General features: G+C 41.7%; 1 protein-coding gene across 1 annotated transcript; it reads left to right on the forward strand.

The window, feature by feature from the left end:
- The first annotated feature begins 353 nt into the window (after positions 1-353).
- On the forward strand, positions 354-22,083 carry LOC139608810 (heparan sulfate glucosamine 3-O-sulfotransferase 6). The gene is made up of 2 exons (XM_071462891.1): positions 354-1,181; positions 20,399-22,083. The coding sequence occupies exons 1-2, from the start codon at positions 655-657 to the stop codon at positions 21,015-21,017; spliced, it is 1,146 nt and encodes a 381-aa protein (XP_071318992.1). The 5' UTR covers positions 354-654; the 3' UTR covers positions 21,018-22,083.
- The last annotated feature ends 480 nt before the right edge of the window (positions 22,084-22,563 follow it).

The following is a 22,563-nucleotide window of genomic DNA, read 5'->3' on the forward strand; positions in this document are numbered from 1 at the left end:
TAACAAGGTTTCCGAATTTGAAGTACGTTATTCAGTGGATGTAGTGATTTGAAAGGGAAATGAGGGGAATTGCATCCTCAGTCTGCAATCAGAAACTAATATCCCCTCTTAATCATGTTCCTTCTCTTCCAGTGCATTAAATACAATTAAACTAACCACTATATTTCTCCAAAATTGCTTTCAAAATACTGCGCGACGAGGGTTTTCTCCGTCTCTCTCGGCTTGGAGCGGGAGCAGTGCGCCTGTTAATTATTTTCTCTGTTATTTCAGCGTCGCAGGGGCTGAGGATGGAAGGGGCGTGTGTTTGATAAACAGGGCGTGGATTTGGCAGCCAGACGGCAAAGGGGGTGTTGAGGGTTTCCTATAGAGCCGCTGCCAAGGAGCCACGGGAGCGCACAGAAGGCACGGAGCGCAGCGGGGCGTAAACTCACAGCCGCCCCTCAGCTGAGCCTCTCCGGGACCGAGAAATCTGCAGGTTGCCTTCGGTGCGGGCGGGGAGGAGGGGAGCGAGGCGAGCCGGGGAGCATGTGGAGCGTTTTGACGCGCGGTGGGCAAGTTTTGCGCCACTTGCTGCTTTGGCACGAAAGCGGCGATGTTTCCAAAGCGCTCCCACTTTGAGCAACTTTCTGAAAGACAGTAGCGTGAGTTCTTTTGATGTGCCATGTTTCCCGCGTTGTGTCTTCGCGCTCAGGATTGCGACTCATGGGATGTAGTAAATGGAGAGCTGCGTTCAACTTTGGACACCTGAAGGTGCAGTCCAAGCTTTCCGTCTTCTTTACCATGATCATTCTCTTCACTTACCTCTTTTACTGCCTCAACGGATACTGTGACTCCTTGCCCAGGCCTGTGTATGACCAACAAACTAAGCTTCAGAATAAAATTGTTTTAAATGATGGACAGGAAGCGTCACCCGAGCAGCTCGGCGCATATAACGCGTCCCCGGTCTCATTTTTCCGGGAGCAACTGTCGGACTTGTCGGACAGCGATGCTCCATCTAACAATATCTCTATAGCCAATAATTTCGGCAGCAAAAAGTTTCCGCAAGCCATCATCATCGGGGTGAAGAAAGGTGGCACCCGGGCTCTGCTGGAGTTCCTGCGCATCCATCCGGACGTGAGGGCCGTGGGCGCAGAGCCGCACTTCTTTGACCGCTTCTACGATAAGGGACTGGAATGGTACAGGTAAGCAGTTTTTTTTTTTGTTTGTTTTTTTACTTGATGATAAAAGAATTCATGAATGAAAATCACGTGTTTCCATGCTCTCCCAAATTGGGAAAATGACCGGAACAGTAATGAAGTGTATAAGGGTCATAGTTCAGGTCAGAAGTCATGGGCGCCTGATCAGAAGTTGTAGCTGTGTACTGTCACTTTCCACTGTCACCTGGAACAAATTAAAGCTGAAGTTAAAGGGACAGGCTTCATCTCTCTTCTCAAAGATACATATGAAAAATGTGCATAAGCGTTTTATTCATGTTTATTGAGATGGTGAATTTGGTTACAATTATAAATTGAGCCATTGATTTAAGATTAATACATTTTAAAAATGAATGATAATATTCCCATTATGTTATATTCCCATATATGCATTGCATTAGGTCTGGTCTTAATGTACCCTACAGTAGTAAAATCAGGTCAAACTTTGAAGTGGACCGGGGCCCTTGTAGCACAGGGCCCTAATAATATCTGTGCACTGCTCTAGATTTTTTTTCTAGACTTCCTGTAGATTTGCTTACTTGCGCAAAACATGCTAAACTTTCTTTATGTGCAACAGCTGCACATGAAGCATATTTGGTGCAAATTTTCAGTTTGATGGGGGGGGGGGGTAGTTTAAATAGGCACATGATGCACATAAAGTCGTTTTTGTGGCACTTTTCAGACAATTTCTGGTGCCACATCACACGTACAAGGGACTTTTTTCTTACTTTTTTTCTTGCCCAGTGGCAAGACGCAAATGTACACAATCTTCTATTATTATGTATTTTCCTTATTGGCTTATAACAAATAAATAAATAAATAAATATTAATGACTGAGCAGCTAATTCAGATACACTCTCCACTAATAGTCCACCAGAAGTATGTGTCTGTGCAGCCTCACATATCATCTGGTGCTGGTGTGGTCCCTCTCCTCTCCTCTCTCTTCATTAATATCGCTCAGCACCAATAAGACGCTCTGCTGATAGCTTCCAAGGATGGCAGCGTATTCAGTCCCCTGCCAATAAATTGCTGTTTATTGAGCTGATACGCTGCTTCCCTAAGTGTCCATGTTGGTCCCTTGGGGGCCTTCGTCGCTGCCAGCCCTGATCACAGAGGGAGGATGGGTTGGTGTTGATGGCGCTGACGCGAATCACCCCTCAGTCTGGTGGAAATGTGATGATCAGCCAAAACAAGTAGCCTGTGTATACATTTTTCCAAATGTTCAGGATAGCAGCATGTGGGGAGAGGCGCATTCAGATGTACATATTTTAATAAATGAATAATATGGATACAAGTTTAAAAAATGATTTAAGCAGCTGTGGTCAGGGGAGGCTTCACATTTTGCTGGATATAACTGCTTCATATCTGACATGAGAGAAGAAGAGACAGAGGGAGGGGCAGAGGAGAACCATGACGGATGAAGAATGAGAGAGAAAGGTCTGAGGGGTAAATGACAGTTTGATAAAGAGATGTGGAGAAGAGAGAGGAGAATGTGAAGGTGTGGCTGAAAAGATGTGTGGTGAGAGAGGAAGACAGAGAGACGCAGGCATGGATCAATACCGCCGGGTAATGATCGGTTCGCTGTGAGCCTCAGGTGGAACAGCACTAAGTGACATCAGATCAAAGCGTGTGTGTGTGTGTGTGTGTGTGTGTGTCTGTGTGTGCGTGTGTGTGCGTGCAAGTGCTGGTTCGCTTTCTTATTACTTGGTATGTTTTCTAGGAAGAGGAAGCGGCTGGGGCTTTCCTGCAGCAAGCTACATCAAAATGTTTGATGTATATGTGATGAGTTATGATTGATGTGGACAGCAGCTTGTTGAGGCGGTTTAACTGAAACTCCTGAAATAGCTCAACGCAGACATGTAAGTTTTATTCAAGTGGTTAAAAAAGGCTGCAAAATGGCTGTTTGAAAATGGCTTTCACAGATGCAAAACTGCAGAATGAACCGTGGTCTTCCCACTCTGTTTACAATAAGGGATAGACCTGCCAACAGTGTAGTTTATCATTAATTAATGCAAGGAATATTTATTCAATAGTCAATATATCATTTTGTCCATGAAATGTCAGAAAATAGTGGAAAGTCCACATCATGATTTCTGAGCACCCAAGGTGACATCTTCAAATGTGTTGTTTTATCTGATCAACAGTCCACACAACCCACACAACTGAGAAGCTTAAATAACAGAGTGTTCAGAATTTCCTCTTGAAAAATGACACAAACAGTTCACAATCAAAATAATTTTTGAATAATCTTATGTTCTTTATTCGGATTTAACTTTTTTAGATTCTATAATTTGTTGAAATTCTGGAAAGTATATATACAATGATGCAATTTCAGCATTTAACGTAAAGCTGAGGCTATAAAAAAAAGTTGTATCTTGGATGTGAATATTTTGCCCGAGCATTATTTATTTATTTATTTATTTTTTTTACAAAAGATTCATTTTCAGTGATTTTCTTCTGTCATTACTGTCCTGTCCAGTTGTATATTTAGGGGAACATGGGGGTTGAAGAGGTTAACTGAGGTCAACTGGAAATGTCAGTGTTGTCATCTCAGGAATATGCTCTGTAAGGTGAGCAAAGAGCAAGAGAACGAAACAATCAGCAGGAAATCATCCCACAAAGCAGCTAACTATAGGATACTATAGAATACAATCTCAGAATTAATTTTCTAACCTGATACACTGATCCTCTGTAATATTTTCCGTCAGGCTTCAGATTTTTTCCTCACGTCCTGGTAGGATTGGACAGTAGAGTTACAGAGCTCGACTCTGAATTCAGAGAGCCACTAAAATAACTACTCAATTGTCCTCTCAGCAGTGAAAACTGTCATGAATCCATGATCTCAATGCCAGAACTGATTTGGACGCATGTTGGTCAGTGACTTTGGGGTCAAAGTTCTATTTAGTTAAACTTTGGCTGCACAGCCTGATGGAAAATCAGCACAGTGGTTGTCACATCAACTCTCTCCATCTGAAACAATGGCTTTCGTTGCACAATGTCATGCAATTTTGGTCTAACAAAACTTGTCTTTGGTAGTTATAGGAGACCAACAGCAAACTGATACTTAGAACTGGATAACAAATTATCTTTGGTGGTAAAAAAAAAAACAAAAAAAAAACAACTTAGTTTTAAAGATTCTTTTGTTCCACTGGATTAAATTGACCTAAAGTTGTGATGTAATGCACTTTCAGCTAAAGCAACAGGCTTCAAGGGATTTACAGCTACTATGATCTGAATAGTCACAAAGCATAACTGAGCGGTAGAGGGTTAAAGGTGAGAAGACCAGCGACCTTTACATGTTCTTTTTACAGCTTTCTGTTGACAGGAAACTGACCTTACCTTGTACTCTTTTAACACAGACATGACGCATTCACCTTTCTTTTTTTCTCTTGCTCGTCTTTTCTCTTTTGAAGCCGTAATGAAACGTGTGTTTTTGCTCTGTCCTAATCCGCTGACAGCTTGTGTCAACACCATGTGAATTGGACTGGTGTAATGACAGGACAGGCATTAACCTGGACAGCTCAGGGACATGCAGACCGGGTGAGAGGGATTAGGCTCCCAGTCACAGTTAAACAAGGCCTTATGAAGCATTACTCAACACCTTCACCCAGCCACCCCCTTACCTCGTAGCACTGATCCGTGATGAGCATTTCAGTCTCCCTACACCTCAACCTTTAGTGCTGCGGGGGGAAGCTTATTGTACCCAGGGGCTGTGTAGTTCACTGGCTTACGGACAAGCAATAAGAGTTATTGGGACTTCTTCTATTTTTATATTAGACAGATGTAAATGTTTGAAATATGAGTAACCTCTAGTCCAATAGTACTCCAGGGGGTGCTTCTCCAGTTGTCAGGGCTACATGAACAGATTGAGGAGTAGCTTGAGTATTTTGAAAAAATAGAAATTATGATTTGATTTAAAAAAATATATATCAGCTATAACAGCTGAACACTACATTTTGCGTGCCACACATTGTTCACTAAAACTAATGGATTAATGGATAAAATGTATATATTAAAAAAACATTAGCATAAGGATAAATAGTTAAAATTTTTAGATGAATATAAAGGATAAATAGACAAAACAGACAGCTAAACGCACTGTTAGCCTAACTGATAAATAGTTGAAATTGTTAGCCAAACGTAATTGATAAAAAGTAATGTTAGCCTAATGAATAAATGCTTGAAACCGTTCCCTAAATTCAGTGGATAAACAGTCAAAACAGATAGCTAAAAGTGATGTTAGCCTAACGGATAAATAGTTGAAATGTCTATGAGTAATGGACAAAAGCATAAAACTAACTTCCGCCACTCTGTATAATTAACAGTGTTAAAATAACATCCAGTTTAAAAGCAGTTCAAATGAATGTGTTTGAACGCGATAGATCATGTCAATGAGGGGTTACTTGAGGTCATCTGACAGGGCTGTGGGGATAGTTCAGATGTTCTGCTCTCCTCATTTCCTTTGCTTTTCTGACATTTCACCTATCACATGTAGCCTAGATCAAAATATTAATTTACTGTAATAATGTGTTAAAGTATTAACTGACATATCTCGGCACTGATTTGTCTCTATGTTGCTCTTACGAATAATCAGACACATCTGACTTCCCTGTGGCTTCCTCCTTTCCTTTCTCTCCTCATTTTATGCTCTCTTGCCTATTCCATACTTCCACATATCATATGCTGTTATAAAAATATTATTCATTTAGCATAATTACATGTTAAGTACCCGGTGATTCACATATATCAATGTGAAACAGAACCGTAACATGTGGAGCCAACAAAATCATATGAAACTGGCCTGGAAAGTATCACTTAAACATTTCTTCTCTGAAAGAGCTCCTCATTTCAAAGTGCTGTCTGTGTCTTTGAGCTCACAGAGAGAGTCTTGGCCTCTGTCTATCAGCCGGTAACCAAGTAAAACACAAGGACATCCTTAAAGGAAGCATTTGGCAAATTGTTTGAGAAAAAATGCTTATATGTGGAAAAGCCTTGGCTTTGCCATCTGCTGGAAACGATTCTGTGGTTTCGTGGTACAGAATGAGGGTTTAGACAGCCATGGTGTGCAAGTGAGTGAGTGCGAGCATGTGTGTGTGTGTGTGAGCTTGGATTCATTCACACTGCTTCTACCTGACGTCCACCCGGTCCCACTGTTCTCAGTATCTCTCAGCCTTTTCTTGACACTATAAATATCCCCGCAGATATAAATGTCATTTCCCGATATCGATCACCTAAAATAGGTTCTTTCTATTGATCTCTCTCTCACTCTGCTTTTATCACGCTGTTGCAGCAGAAATGAATTAACTTCTGAATATTCAATCTTGTTGACAAGGAGCTGTTACTCCCTTCCACTGCTGACATTTATACCCCACAGTCAGAGTGTTGCTGGAGTGGATTTATTGGCTTGTTCAGGTCACTCAAACTGCGAAATGTAAAGCCACCGGATGAGTTCTCGCCCTTGTTAGAGCCTCTTTCTCTTTTTCTCTCCTCAGAGTCAATATTTCTTCCTTCTGTCTCTAAATCTTTTTCCTTATCGACTCATTTCTTTTTCTCATTGTCTCTTCTCTCTGAAGACGCTTGTTGTGTTATTCAGCTGAGTGCTGGATGCGCTACCTAGACAGGAATGTCCAGGTTTTATTTCCTGTTAGACTTTTCTACCAATCACTAGGGATGAATTCCTCATCATTCACATTCTTGGGAGCCGCATGTTGCAGAGAGACTGACACAGTGGTTCTGGGGCAAAGAGAGGCTTTCAAGGAAGAATTTGGAAAAATAGGAAATGTATAGATCTTGCTGGAAGAAAGAGGGCTTTGTGCCGAAGACAGGGTCCAATGCTTTGCGAGTATTTGAGGCTGCAGAAGTACAGGAAGGAATAACTTGAGCAACACTATCTGGCACATCTGTCAGAATTAATAACCATAACATAACATGACATGCACTGCTATTTACATGTGAGGGCATTTGTGTCAGAATTAACACAATATGTAAATTAATCTGGGAAAACTTTTAGGTTGTAATCAAACATGACTTGATGAATTGCTGTGGGATAGGTATGGATTTTTAGTCGGTGAAAAAAAGCAGGTCTAATTCAGCTCAGTCATTTATATTTTGACAGCTTGTCATTGGTTGACCTTTCCCTTCCCAGCATGCTGTGTCTCATCCAGTCAGAAATAATGGAATCAGATGACGTGGTGAGAGATGCACGATGAGGGGAAGAGAAACTATGAGCCTCACTGCACTTCAATCACAGTTGCAGAGTAGAGAAAGAGAGAGTTTGTGTCATAGCTGTGGCTGATTTTTAATTTCAATTTTCTGGCTTTTAATTCCAAACTGTCAAGTAAAAGACTCGAGACATGCTGTTGGTTTTCCCCAACCACAAGCTCATCAAAACCTGCCTTCCTTGTCAAACAGACAGAGCAGATAAAGAGGCAGTGAGAAATCTGTGAGATCAGGATGACTGACGAGCTGCCACGTTTAATACACCACAACACAGTCGTCCTCTTTCTGCGTCCTCCGCCTTCTCTACGTCACATCACACGCTTTTAATTCCTCCCAACCTCCTGCTTTTTTCTCCTCTCTTTGCCTTGTGTCACCAGCCGTTTGTTTTTCGATTAGTCCTACAATAAATAAGATAACTAAGATAACTAAGATGGGAAATTAAAAATAAGTACAAGCTCCGCATGTGCGAGGAAAAATGTCTTACTCACGAAGAAAAGGATTTTGTTCCCCATTAAAATCGCATTGGGAAGGGATCTCTTCATGGTCAGAGCTGTTCATGGTACGTATGGGCATGTGAGTATGAGTTTTAAATGGACTTGGAAAAAATGTCTGCCTGTCCTTTAAAGGAGTGGCTCCACGTCAGCAAGCTGTAACATTAAACAGCTGCACACATGTTAATGCATCAGTATTAATAATATAAGCAGCAACCTGCGTGGCTGAAAAAAGAAACCAACACAGAAGTGCCAAAAACTGCAGTTCCTTGAATGGCCACTTGCAGCTGGCTCTAAAAGTGAGTCACTACCCAAAGACTTCCATGTTAAAATGTCCAGCTTTACATCAGACATAAACGAGTTCCCCCCTTTGCAGCAGCTGTACAGGGGTGAATATTATATAACTCACCCATTTCAATTTTATTAAGGCATCGAGTTATGCATAATTGAGGACATAGTTGCTTTGAGTGACAGGTGGGTGAGCGCATTGCCCCACCTCTTTGCCTTTTTACGGGGTTAGGCGGAGTCAGGCAGTGCCAAGATGGCAACTGTGGAGCAGCCCCAGCTTCAAAACTGCTCATCGGAAACTTATGGGTGACATCACAGAGGGAGATAGTCCTGTAAAAAAATTAACCCCATAGGTTGTTTGTGCAGCAGGTTATTATGACCCATAGTTACATTTTGTTGTTAGGTGACATCTAGAGGCCGTAGTAATTATGACAGGAACAAGGAGAACTGCAGTGAGGTAGTATATGGAGCGACAAAGAAACACAGGACTGTGTCAGAGGAGAGTGGTGTTAGATGCCCATGTGAAATGAAATGTCATTTCTCGTATCCATACATTTCGACAAAGTTAACTACATTGTTTCAATTGTAACCATGACAACAAAGATTGTCTAATATTGAGGAAGTACTTATTTTAACCCAAACCGCACTCTTTTCCTAAACCTAACCTAGTAGTTTTAGTGCCTAAACCAAACCAAGCCATGACCGTTATCATCGTGACCATGGCGACGAAGGTAGGTGCGCAGCTCTCGCTGCAGTCCGCATGTTTATTACTATTATAACCATGACAACTGTGGTCTGGTACACCTGCTGTTGTAGGGAAGCTATTTCAGTAAACACTCCCGTGGCTCAAATAAGAGGCTTGAAAAAAAAACGACCTGTGTTCCGGTTGGAGGACATGTTTATATACGGTCTATGTTCAATACACACTCCAGTTTATTATGTAGAACTTACTAAAGCAAATACAGTCTGGAACAACAGTCCTGCAATAATAAATCCTGCCTTTGTGAAAGCTGTAATGTTCAGTTTTAGAGAGGTGTTGATCCAATGTGTGGTCATTTTGTGGTGCTGTTGAACCGTATTATGTTAAACTAACTAAGGTGTTTCTTTTATTTTGTTCATCAGCGTGTGTAGGCTAAATAAAATAAACAATTTTCTGTATAACTAAACTTCCAAATGAGAGTGTATATTTAACAATATAACACTCTGTAAATGAAAATTTTGCATCATGGCACAATTTTTAGCATCTGATGTTATTCTAATCTCAATTTAATATTCAAAAATGTGATTAAAATCATTTTATCATTTCATATCATCACCAAAAATGTCATAGTAATTAGTAAATTAAGGGCTAATAAAATGTTGGCCTGTAAGGGCTGCAACTAATGATTGTTTTCATTATTACTGAATTTGCTGATTATAATAGATGAACTGTTGGGTCTATAAAGTGTCTGAAAAAAGAAAAAAAAAAGACACAGTTTTTTCAAGCCCAACATGATGTTTTCAATTTGCCTGGAAATACCCCAAGAGAATGATGTGAAGCACAAAAAAGCATAAAATTCTGTGTGGCGCTTTTTCCAAGGAAAAAAAAAAAAAGATTAATAGGTTACCTAAATAGTTCTGGGGATCAATTTATTGATCATAATCATTAAATGACATGATATTCAAGATTATCCTGTCAGGGAGCCTCTGTCAGGTTTGAGTCAGTTTTTGATTCTGCCGTCTTCTGGCTCTGTTTTTTACACTGTTCTACATTGAAAATATACAAAACAAACATCTACTCACAATAACATTTATAATAGCAGCTGTCTGGTTTTGTCCGACAGAACAAATCCACACCCAGTTCACCATCACCGGCCCTGTCTGGAGGGGCAGGTAATTATTGACTGTGTGTGTGTGTGTGTGTGTGTGTGTGTGTGTGTGTGTGTGTGTGGCCGTAGACGTTTCACTGGTGTCTATCTCTGGTTAATGTCTGACTGCCTGACTGGGTTAAGGGGGGAGGGGGTGGGGTGGGGTGGGGGGGGTATCGTGAGAACCTGCAGCCACCCTGAGAATCCCCCAGAGAAACACGCCTTTCTTTGTCAGCTTATAAAACTTCCCTAGAAAACTTCCCATCAGTTTGACTTAACCAACTTAGAAGAATTGGTTAATTGTCGCTGATGTCTGTGCTGGTTTCCAGAGGAAATGAGATTAATTACGCCTGAAACTCTGGCACAGAGAGCTAGAGCCGAATTTGAGGACAAGCAAAACATCAAACAAGACGGGGCGATGGGAGGACATCTGGAAACCAGAACCAGCTCCCGCTTCATGTCCATCCAAACTCTGCTGTGCCCTGTATATACTGATGTGTGTGTAAACGTAGCCAAGGCCCGCTGAGTCCACTCTGCCGAGGCTGATAGATGGCACTAATAGCAGACCGCTGAATGGACTGTTTCCAGTTGTAAAAGCTGTGCCTCTGCCAGCAGTGATTTCCGTTTTTCAGCTTAGGACGCTGCTAACAATGAGCTTCAGAAACCACAAGGAGTGGCAGGCTCAAGCTGCTGGGAAGTGGGTTTTCAGAATCGGACAGTATCGGGTGTTCTTATTGGTTGGGACCTGAGGAGGTGCCAGATGAGCAAAAGTCCATATTGAGTCAATTACAGTGTTTCTGAGGTGTGTGTGTGTGTGTGTGTGTGTACTCTTTTAGAAAAGCTGTTTAATTAGTGACAACGTGCCTATTTTCTCTGTCGTCTGTGCAGAGTCAGAGAAGAGGGTAAACATTACAGTAGGTACATGTTGTCTCGTGTTTAATCTTTAACTGGACTGAGGGCCAGACTAAATCTGTTTTAACTGCAGGTCAATAGATAAGAAACAGCTGTTTAGTTTGGTCTGGGAACCATGAAACAATATACACAACATGCAAAATATAATAATATACCATAATATTCCAATTTTTTTTTTTTTTTTACATGTAAAGACATACTGTAATTTATTGTAAAAAAATGTAAAATAATGTAAATGAAATAGAATTGAAAATATATCTACTTCACATTACTCATATCTACTGTATCTGAATATATGATTTTATTTAGATACATGGCGATGTAAATATGTGCTCCACGGTAACGAAAATGTTCATTTTTTATATTAACCAAATAATGGATGAATCATTTAGTCCATAAAATGTCATAAAATACTGTGGCAAAAAATGTCCACAACAGGCTTCCATACACCAAGTTGATATTTTCAAATGTAATATTTTGTCTCCAACTCCAGAAACCAAAGATATTCAGTATAAAAAGATAGAAAATGAAAAACACATTTCAGAGACTGGAACCAGTGAATTTAATTAAATAACTTCAATGATGATTTGTTTAACAAAATATTTGCCAAATGATTTTCTGTCAATCTGAATAATTAATAAGCCCTTTCAGTTCTAATGTGCTCGTACCATAGTAAAGACCTCACCCTGACCAATATTGTATTTAAATAACCGGTCAACTGAATTGAACTGAGTGCACATACATTCCCAGCTCATCACACCATCTTACTAACAGCCCAGTTATGTAATTGTGGTGAAGACATTGTGACATCACTGAACCATCCGTCTGTAATCTGCCCGTCTCTCCACCCCATCTATGTGTCCAGCCTGTGTTCAGGGGATCGGATGAAGGCAGGGTGGGGCCCCCGCGGCCCCTGGCAGACCGCAGATAAAGCCACACAAGTAGGCCACTGTGGGCCCAGCAGGAACTCCACTAGAGATTTTCCCATTCGATAAGTCAGGAGCAGTGGGAGCAATCTGTGGCAGCGTACACACACACACACACACATTTCCTCACACGTGCACATATGGACATACACAGAGAAACACACATCAGGCTTTGCTTTATGTCCATGTTATGTCATTACAGGCTCTTACACTATCAGACAGATATAATCACTGCATCCCCTCTCCCTGTTCTTCATTTCCTCTGCTTTTTTCTTGCTGTTGCCATTTCTGAGATTCTGCTTTCCTTTTATTCATTTGGATTTTAGTTACGTCTTCACTGATGGTGCTCATTATCATGTGATTTTTTTTTTTTTTCTCAGCAAGTAGGCGAATAAGCGTATTTCCCAAAATGTCAAGCTTCTGCTTGAAGATAAATGATTGCGTCACGTCAGTCATCAACGGCTGCAAGCTAACGCTAACTCTTCAAAGAGCCAGTGGCTTTGAGATCTTCCTCTGTCATTAGGCCTGCCCTGGTTTCTCAGAGGAAACTCTGACTGACTACTTCTCACTCACTCATCGCTCTCAGGGCCCTGTGATGTCTCTATTAGCTGTTACGCCTCTATTTTTCCCCTCAGCTAGACACATTCTTCAGCTCTTTCCTACCGACCTACCCCAGTGATGCAAACCTCCTCGGTAAAAATACTCCTCACCACCCGGGTGCGTCTGCCAGACGGTAACCTTCGGAGTGTGTAATAGTCCGCCACACACATGCTGAAGCGAGATGCAGTAACGTGAAGCGCGGGCACTATGGGTTTGTGTAATGCGGATATCGTGTAAAGCGTTGATGGATAATAACTTGTACCAATATTCAGCGTGTATTAATTTTTTAATTCCTGAAACTCAAAAGCATAGTTGGTTTCCACCTGGTTTTTCTTTGTCTTTCCACGGAAAAAAACCTGTGAAACCTCATTTAGCAACAAAAACACTGCGCTGAAAACCAGAATAGTTGTCATGAATTACTTTAGCCTTAAAATCTCCTTTTGGCAGCCTGACGACCTGAAAAAATAAGAAAACATCCACGAGTGTTTCTGTATTTTTACATAGAAATGGATACATTTAACAAAAGCTTACAGGCCAGAAACGTCATCCAACTAATGCAATGGCTCACCTCCAACAGACACAAAGAGAAGCACTACTTTACCTCCCCTTTTACTGAGTTGCTTACAGTCCCCGCTGACTTGTAATCAGCCCACAGAAGCTGCTCAGCCCTGTATTTGCCATCAGTAATAACAAGCCTCAGCCTCCACACAGCAGCTTTTACAGATCTTTGAACACACACAGTCAGACCGTATGTGTCTTCATATGTCCCTCTGTAGTGGTCAAGGATGTCAGTGTGTTTTAAAATTCCTTCACACGTGTCAAATATATTCATAACAGTCTCACTTTGAAGGATACAGTAGAGGCCAAGTGGGGGCTTTGAAGTTGTAAGAGGGATGGAGAAAAGAGAGGAGGTGAGGGAAATGGAGGGATAGAGGAAGGAAAAGAGGGAGAAACACAGCATGTACGAGAAGGAAAGCGGCGCATGATGACATGTTGCATTACATGAACCCCCGTGATCCCCGGTGGTCTCGCCCTCTGAATCACAACCATCTGCCTCTGACCTTCAGGGTGGACGGGTGCATTTCCCTGCAGTGCAGGCTGGTGGGGATTTAGAGGGTCGGGGAGTCTGGCCCGGCAGAGCCAGTATGGATCACAGCTTTCAGAGCTCCGAACCCTGGGACCAGAGGGAAACTTCCTAACCCAGAAACACCTCCCTCATCTCCGCCATACACACACACACACACACACACACACACACACACACATGCAAACACACACAAACTGCTCCCAGATGTGGATCCATCCTGTGGAAGGCATGTTCAGATGGTTACTGTGTGAACGTGTGTGTGTGCGCTCATGTGTGAGTGTGTGTGTGTGTGTGTCTGTCATAGAAGAAGGCAAAGAGAGAGAAAGAAGGGCGGTGTACAAACAGACACGAAAATGGCTGATGTGTGTGCTTCCCACTGGAAAGGCGATAATAGCCTCTTTGTTTACAGTGCCTGCAGGTGTCCTTTTTATTTTAAAATATACACACACTCACATTTGAGGAGCACTTCAGTGAGTGAACTCCTTCATTCAAGCAGCAATCTGTCCTACAAAGTGAGAGAGGAGTAAGTGTATTATGCCCTTTAGATCATTTTACCTCAGAAATACTGTAACAGACCACGTAGGCCATACATACATACTCTGAGAGTCGTCAGGGAAAGTGAGAGGAAAATGTAGTATCTACAATCCTAACTTTTCTTCTTTTGAACTGTCCAAGACAATAAGCTGATTTTTTGATCATTTATACTCAATAGTTCATAGTGATCACTCCAACCATTTCTAATATTTCTATTGAAATTGACTTTCACATAGTTGGCAGACTTGTAAGAGATTTTTTTTTAAAAGTAAGATCAAAGACTGTGTAGCTGAGGACAAGCTATCCTGACATTTATTCCCTATGGGTCAAACTTCAAAACTTGAATATAGCTGCATTTTTCTGCATGACTTCATCATCATGGTAGACACCCATGCCGCTTACACCGTGCCGCCAGTTTTTAACACAAGCTTTCTGTTAAAGGACTGTAGTGCGAAAACCCAGGCCAAGATTATGACGACATCCCCTGGGTCATTATTTCAGACTTTAGAAAGCTCAGCCACAGCACCGCAGTTCTCTCCGTGACAGGTAAACCGAGCTGTCAGTAAAAAAGACAGTGAAGTGGCCATTTAACAACATCAAAGAATTCACTTAACATCAGAAGGTGAGATTAAAATTACAGCTACTCTGACGAGCTAAGCAAGGCACTCGTTATGAGGACTAGTTGAACTTTAGTTATTGGATTTAGTGTGATAGCAAACTGAATTTTCAAGATGGCAGTCAATTCTGGCAGTTAGTTATTTTTAGTGGTTAGTCGTAGGCAAAGAAACTCAATATACCTTTTGCTGAGGCTAACTGTGGCTATCTCACCATTAGCTAGCTTAAACTCGATATAGCTTTCTGTGGCAGAAAGTAAGTGCAGAGTGCAGAGTGCAGAGGGCGGTTTGGCTTGGTTTTTAGGTCCATTTTGTAGATACTGCAAATTCTGCATAGTGTTTTTTTTTTTTATGGAAATTGTACATTTTTGTATACCACATTAATTTTTTATTTAGTAAACATGTCACAAATGTCTCAGTTCTGACCAAATATATGGTTACCTCTGCTTGAATTGTAGGCCAGACATGTAAAATGTTATTCAAATAATGTTTGCCTTCAACATCCACGTAAAGTAGCCCCTGCTCCTCTCAGTGCCTGACGTAGGTCGGTATACACAGGTCACTCATGAGCCCTCATATTCTAGTCATAAGCAGTCGCCTATTAGCCTGCAGTCCTTTAAACAGACCCCAATAAAGCTGAGCCCACCCACACTGACCACAGCTAAATGTGTGTTAGGGTGCCTGGACACGTTTGTGTGCACAGATAAACGCACATCTGCGGACTTTCAAGCCCAGCTGCATTCCGGCTCCAGATGCTAACGGTGAAGGTGTGATGAAAACAAACATCAGGTGACTAGGTTTTACTAAGCTCTCTTTTGGAAGCCATGCAGAGGTTGGTGGTCTGCAGTGGCGTCACACACATCAGCTGGTATCAGATAAAAAAAAGAGCAAACACCACTTTTTTTTATTAGAATGAAAGAGATTAGACGCTTCTGAACAGCAGCTCCAGGTTAATGAGAGGATTTCGTGCTTTCTTGGATTGCTGCTGTTTTTCCTCTCTCCATCCGTGCTCTTACCTCTCATTCCTTCCTTCCTTTTATTGTTTTCCCCTCTTCTACTTGCCCTTCTTCTTCTCCTGTTCTCTCCCTGTTGTAAACCTCTGCACCCCCCCCCCCGTACCCACCACTGTGTGGCCTCCTCCTGGGCTTTCTTTTTGTAGCCAGGCTGCTCTGTGATTACAGGCCTGTGGTCCAAAATGTAAATATGATGTCAATAGCAGCACCACTAAGCCTCGCGTGCACACCGTGGCTTCCACTAGACTGATAGGATGAAATTAAACATCCATTGGCTCTTTAGATACACTCACAAAGCACCAAACAGCACAAACACACTGGCACCTTGGTTGTTTTTGGTTTCAGATCTGGCTGTGGGCGGCGGATGTCACTGCCTGCAACCACAGGAAAACACTAAAAATAACTTGCACATTATCCTGCATCTTGCACATTTCTGTCCATATTTTTGGTTGGTAGTGTGTTTTTCTCGTATGCCTTTTTTTTTTAAAAATGTAGAAGATGATGTAGGTTTCTCCAGCAAGACAACACCCATTTTTGATAGAAGAAAATTGTTCCGTGATCTAAAAATCAACAGTAATCGTCAGGTTTTAGTTCTGGTCCCTTTAGAGCAGAGAGATTTTTTTTAGAGCCACTAACGTTACAGAGTCATACAGGGAGATATTTATCATAAAAAGAAGCAGACTCCCCTGACAGTTATATTGAGGGACCCAAGTGCATTGCAGCCAAAAATATGGTGATGAAAGCACAAAACATTCCTTTTTTCTACACTAATATTAAGTTAATTGCTCCGACATGATCTCTCAGGGGTTGGTGAGAGTCATTCTGGGAAATGTAGGAAGCAAAAGTAGAAGAGGCAAGATGACGAGAAGTAGATGCACCAAAACAACATGTAATCACCACAAAGTCACAGATTGATGACACATGGGAGTAACAGTATCCAAGCATGGAATTTCCTCTCAGAGTTGTTAAACTTTCCTTGGATCCAAATGAGAAATTTAGCTTCTTTTTTCTGGGATCCAGATTCATAAAACTATATTACCACTTACATCATGTGGTGACAGGCTCAGACACTTGGCTTCCAAGCAATAGGTTGTAGCTTAACTTTGGCCCACAGTGTTCATTGTAATACATCCCAATGTAGAGTCGAGCCATAGGAACAGAATTGTTTTTCTAAACTTTTCTCCCTTTGGTATTTGCTGTATTTTCTCTGTTTTGTTTCGCCTCAGCCCTGTAATACAACTTAGAGGCTTCTTATGAATACCATAAGTTGTGTATTTGGTGTTACCCTTATAACTTCATGCCAGGGGACATGCCGGGCTTGGAGCTGAGTGTGTGTGTTGGATCAGAGAAAGAGAGGAATGGAGTCGGCTCCATCACCACACACCAGAGCTCGGAGCCCCATAAGCCCTTCACTTACAGACCAACCACGAAGACTCCGACCCAACCATCACCACATGCCTGCTGAGGAGGGAGGGGGAAGCATGGAAATTAGCTGAGGGATCCTTCACAGTTGCAACACTGGCATTCCTCACTGCTTAGATTTCTATAACAAAAACTGAAATTTGAAGCTTCTTAAACTCAACGAAACAGGCTGTATTTTTTGGTTGTGCTTTTTTTTTTTTTTTTTTTAAGAGAGGAAAATTGGCAGGATATTTTTCACAGCGGACGTTATTAGATTCCATTTTAGCGTTACAGTAGCATTTGAATGAAATAAACGACACGAGACAAATAGGTTTTCCTTTCCCTCCCATTTCCCTTGTTTTATATACAATCTGCTCTGGCACGTTATACGGACTCTCAGTCAAACACTGGCCTTAGTTAGGTTTTGTTGAACTTTCTGAGGTACTACTACATCTTCTCAGCCTCTGAGTCATCTAAGTAGGGGTGAAGATCAAGAGGAAAAGGGCAGCCCAGTCCTCTAAAAGCCAAAGTGTGCCTAGAATACCTCAACCACTGATGATAATAACAATCAGAGGGCCAAAGGCAATAACCAGGATTGAACGAGAACACATGGCATGCCATGTTATGGGACTCCTGCCTGTTGTTTCTGTAGGGATTACTAATAAGACTCCTGCAGCCAGATATTCAATAACTGAAGGACTAATTCCAGTCTATTACAATAATGGCTAGTTTTGGACAGTATTTCTATCAATTATGATAACACTGTACTCACAAATGTAATTGCTAAGAACTGGGAACATGGTGACACTGCTACAACAAAGTCAGATGTGGAAAAAAAAAACAAGCGGTCAAATGATCAGGCATAAATCAAGACCTGAATCTTGCCAAATTATCTAAACTACGTCATTCAGAGAGAGACTAGAGACTATTCTTTCAAATAATAACATAATGAAAAAGAATGGAAAGGTGTCCGATGGCCTGGTCATTCATGTCTCTTGCTCAGACTGACTTCTTTTGAGCGATGTTCCTGCAACAGGCCCTTTTCCTCGGAAGACATTCTGACATGCTACAGTACGAAAAGCACAGGTGTATTTCATAAAAGTTCATGTTGGCTAAGTTGTATGAACTGCTCCGGTTCCGTTGTACACGTTGGCTCGCTGTCCCGCTCTCGTGGCGCGCTGGGACACTTGGATAGCGCAGGGCCATCGTTAACATTATTAGTAACACCTGTGCTTGTCCTGCTATCACAAGTCAAAATGTCTGCTGTGGAAAAGGCCTGTAAACTCTGGGACTGCAATGTTTTTATTGCCACTAAAAGAAATAATGGCCAAACTTCTGAAACAGCTGTAATAAACCGGAATTATTCTTTAACACCCTTAATCTGCTCTTTTCTGTTGTTAAGTAGGTAATGGCGACAAACTGCTGGGTTTGTTTTTTTTTAGCTTCTTGATGGGAGACAAATCTCAGTAATGTTAGGTTAACTTATTAGCTTGGCGCAGGGGCTGGAGGTCTAGGGAGACCGTAACTCCAAAGTTGTCTTTTTTTCATGTAACGCATTCTTAGCTGGCTTGTCAATCATAACCACTGTTAAACCTATATTCACAAATGACCTGGTTTTGTTCATAGTCGTCTATCTATACCTCACAGCTTCACTGAGAGGGCAGACTTCCGGGAAGCTGTGTGCTCTTACTGGGGCTAATGTTCAGCTAGCTGTTGATGTTCAGTAAATATCTCCAACCAGCACTGGCTGCTCATTAAACCATAAGGTATAATTTTTTTGTTGTTCTGTGTTGAATGCAGAATACGTAATGGGCATGGAGGATTTGTGGTTGTTTAAAGACACTTAATTAATGAATAATTTTTACTTTTCAGTAACATAGTGTAAATTGTGGCTGGACTGCAACAGCAGGGGCAGCCCTATAAACATGAATGCTGCTGACCGACCGACCGACTGACTGAGTTATCAAATCACACAATTGGTCAGCCGGATTCTGTGTGACTGAGTGATAAGGTTAAACCACTGGTTGGATGGCCAAGTGTTGGAGTTTCCCCCACTGGTTGTTGCTTTTTAAAAGTGGATTAGCACAAACAAGCAGTAGTGGCAAGTTTAATACTAGATTTTTCAAAAAAAAACTCCAACCGACACGTCCAGCAACTTTTTCGACAAACCTTACTTTCCATAGTAAACAGTCACCAGTATTGGCCTGCAAGCACAAGGTCAGGCTTTCCCTCCACGGGCACACATCTCTACTGAGCTTCAAACTTTCTCTCTAAATCATCATTTTAAGTAAATATAGCCAAAATCACAGCACAGCCATTCTTGAGTTTGTCGGCTGGTGTTAGGGTTATAAAATCGGGATTTCAGCAATGCAGAGCAGCAGCTTGTAGTCGTAATGGGCCAGGTTTCAGTCGCTATTTCATACTTGTTCGATTGTCTGTCAACAGACACAGAAGGCAAGAGCAGCTTTCTTGGGACTTTGGCTGCATTAGACTGTATGTGTGACTACAGAGAGTATTAGAGAGGCAAAGAGATAAAGGGCTGAAACTGGCTGACACTAGGCAGAATGCTACAACACAGTCGGTTGTTTTAATGAGAAATAGATTACATTTTACAAGTAAGTTGCCCAACACTGTTTATATTATGTGACAAGGATTAGTTTGTAGTGAACACAAATGAGGAAAACAGGGATTTACAGTGAGAAATATAGCAGCAGCAACTTTTTCAACCCCTGCTGTAAGACTACAAATACCAGCAGTGTGACAGTAATGTGGCTATTATTTCAGTCCTGCGGGATGCTCTCCCATCATCGCCGAGCACAGGGAAGAACAAGAGCAGAGGGAGAGTCCAGGCAGTTATGAGCCAGTTTAGGAGGAGACAGCAGATGAGAGGAAATTACTTTTCTGAGGTTAATATAGCCTTGTGGTTTTCCGACAGTAGCCACTCACAGACTCTCTCCCAGTCTGCGCTGACATGGTCACTCCATCAGTGCCAGCAGCTAATGTCATGTTTATCTCCCTCTAATCACAGATTTAGCCCACTAATTACAAAGCAAAATCAAAAAGCCTCCAAGGCAAAAGAGGCATAATCAAAGGAATGTATGGAGAATTATGAGAATATCATGGGAATGTTTTTTTTTTTCTAATATATAGATGTTATTTTTGTAATATAGAGCACATGTTGGCATTTTCTCAAGTATAACCTCCTGGAATGTTTAGAGTACAGCTTTATTTATAGCTGCTCTCTCTCTGTCTGTCTTTTTCTCTTTCATCCAGGAACCTGATGCCTCGTACACTGGAGGGTCAGATCACCATGGAGAAGACCCCGAGTTACTTCATCACCAAAGAAGCCCCTCGCCGCGTCTTCTCTATGAGCCGCCTCACCAAGCTCATCGTGGTGGTGCGTGACCCCGTGACCCGGGCTGTGTCTGATTACACCCAGACTCTGTCCAAATCTCCCGGGCTCCCATCCTTCCAGAACCTGGCCTTCCGCAACGCCACAACAGGACTCATCGACACATCATGGAGTGCCGTACGCATCGGCATCTACGCCAAGCATCTAGAGAACTGGCTGCGCTTCTTCCCACTCTCACGCTTCCTTTTTGTGAGCGGTGAACGCCTCGTAACGGACCCAGCCGGCGAGATGGGCCGGGTCCAGGACTTTCTAGGACTCAAACGTGTGGTGACAGACAAGCACTTCTACTTCAACCAGACCAAAGGTTTCCCCTGCTTAAAAAAGCCAGAGGGGAGTAGCAGGCCACGCTGCCTGGGGAAGTCAAAGGGCAGGCCCCATCCCCAGATCCCCTCTGAGGTCTTGCTAAGGCTCAGAGACTTCTATAGACCTTTCAATCTCAAGTTCTACCAGATGACCGGCCAAAATTTTGGCTGGGACTGAATGGCTACCCACCAAAGCTCCTAAAAACTTTTAGTAGCCAACTCCCAAAACCAGACAGGGATATCTTGAAGACATTGTGTGTTACCAAAGTTTTTACTGTGCAAAATATGTATTTCCTTCATTTCTTTCCAGATATGACGCCTGCCTTTTCCTAGGTTTTCAACAGCCAGGCTAATAAAGTTTGTGAGAGCTTCAATCAAAACAAAAGCTAGTGAGAGGCACTGGTTGTGGGTCATACTGCAACACTGTGACGGGCACAAACCAGATTAAAGCATACTGCTCATTTGCTCAAAAACTGGAATTTCTAGCACTTGGCGCTGCAAGTGCCAGAAGTATGCTAAGCTGTCATTGCTGTCCAACACACTTAATAGCACAATGTCTATCTTGAAAATAACCCCAGAAAGAAGCCAGTGCTGCAAAGAGATGTGCCTAAAGTTAAACGAAATGGCAAAAAAGTAACAAGCTTTGACAACTGGGCAATGCAACAAACCAAATGACATGTTGGCGCTCTGAGAGGGACACAGGAGTTCTGCTACAAAAACAGGCTCAGCGAGACAGAAGCAAAGGGGTTGTGAATTCTGCACAATGGTACAATCGAAACAAATGTAAATGTGTGTTGTGGAGACATAAATTAATCATTTAGAATCACTTAAAGCTCATCAGCAGTCTTTTTTCAGTTCTTTCGATGCAAGCTTCTTTCCTGGACTCTTAATTTTTTTTTTTTAAAATAAAGCTATAACAAAACAGAGGAGGATACCTGGTTGTGGTGCAAAAAGGTAGCAGACATGTAGAACAGTTCAGAATGAATATGCTGTAAATTTGCTGTTATTTATGCCGCCAAAATAATGCTTGTATAAAATGTTCTTTGCAGGCCACACCCGTATCTGTGATTGTTGTCTACTTCATTGAACTCACACTCACCTCCACGAATGGTACCTACATGCAACTGTATATTTCTAAAAGCCTAATTTATAAGATGACAAACTATTGTTGAGATGTTTACTCTGAGACTTTTTGTATTTGAAATTCTGCTGAAAATTCTGAGTAAAACCTTTATTCTAAAACATATGTTTTGCACTCTTTTTTTTTTTCCTTTTTTTTCTGCACTGCATGTCTGGCAACCTCTAAGTTCATCCTCTTTTTATTCCAAACAAAGTGATATTGCTGCTGCAAGGAATGCAAAATACATCTGTTGGGCAGATGATTTTCTTTCCTGGAAGAGACCTACCAGATACTGGGTGATTACAAAACAAAATGTAATTATTCACTATTGACTAATTTCAGGGGATGATTTATTTATTCACACTTTGTGAAAATGCTGCGGATTGCTACTTTAATCTTTAACCTCTACTTTGTTTGGAAATTAAGTGCTAAACTCACAAGCATAAATGAGACTTATGTGAGAAGACTGATATCACCCACGCATTTATACTGAAGTTACAACCAGCAGATGGCTAGTTTAGCTTAGCATAAAGTTGACCTGGCTTTGATAGGTAACAAAGTCTGCCTCAAGTCACCTAAGTGTCAGTATTATGCTTTTTTTTAA

The sequence above is a fragment of the Trachinotus anak genome, unplaced genomic scaffold (genome assembly GCF_046630095.1).
Source record: "Trachinotus anak isolate AG129_WGS33_773 ecotype Australia unplaced genomic scaffold, CSIRO_AGI_Tana_v1 ptg000025l, whole genome shotgun sequence".
Classification (NCBI taxonomy): Eukaryota; Metazoa; Chordata; class Actinopteri; order Carangiformes; family Carangidae; genus Trachinotus; species Trachinotus anak.

Bases quoted from the DNA above. Each gene is read 5' to 3' on its own strand.
- LOC139608810 (XM_071462891.1), top strand. From the start codon at position 655: ATGTGCCATGTTTCCCGCGTTGTGTCTTCGCGCTCAGGATTGCGACTC. The intron at 1,182-20,398 runs GTAAGCAGTTTT...TCTTTCATCCAG, and splicing joins AAGGGACTGGAATGGTACAG to GAACCTGATGCCTCGTACAC.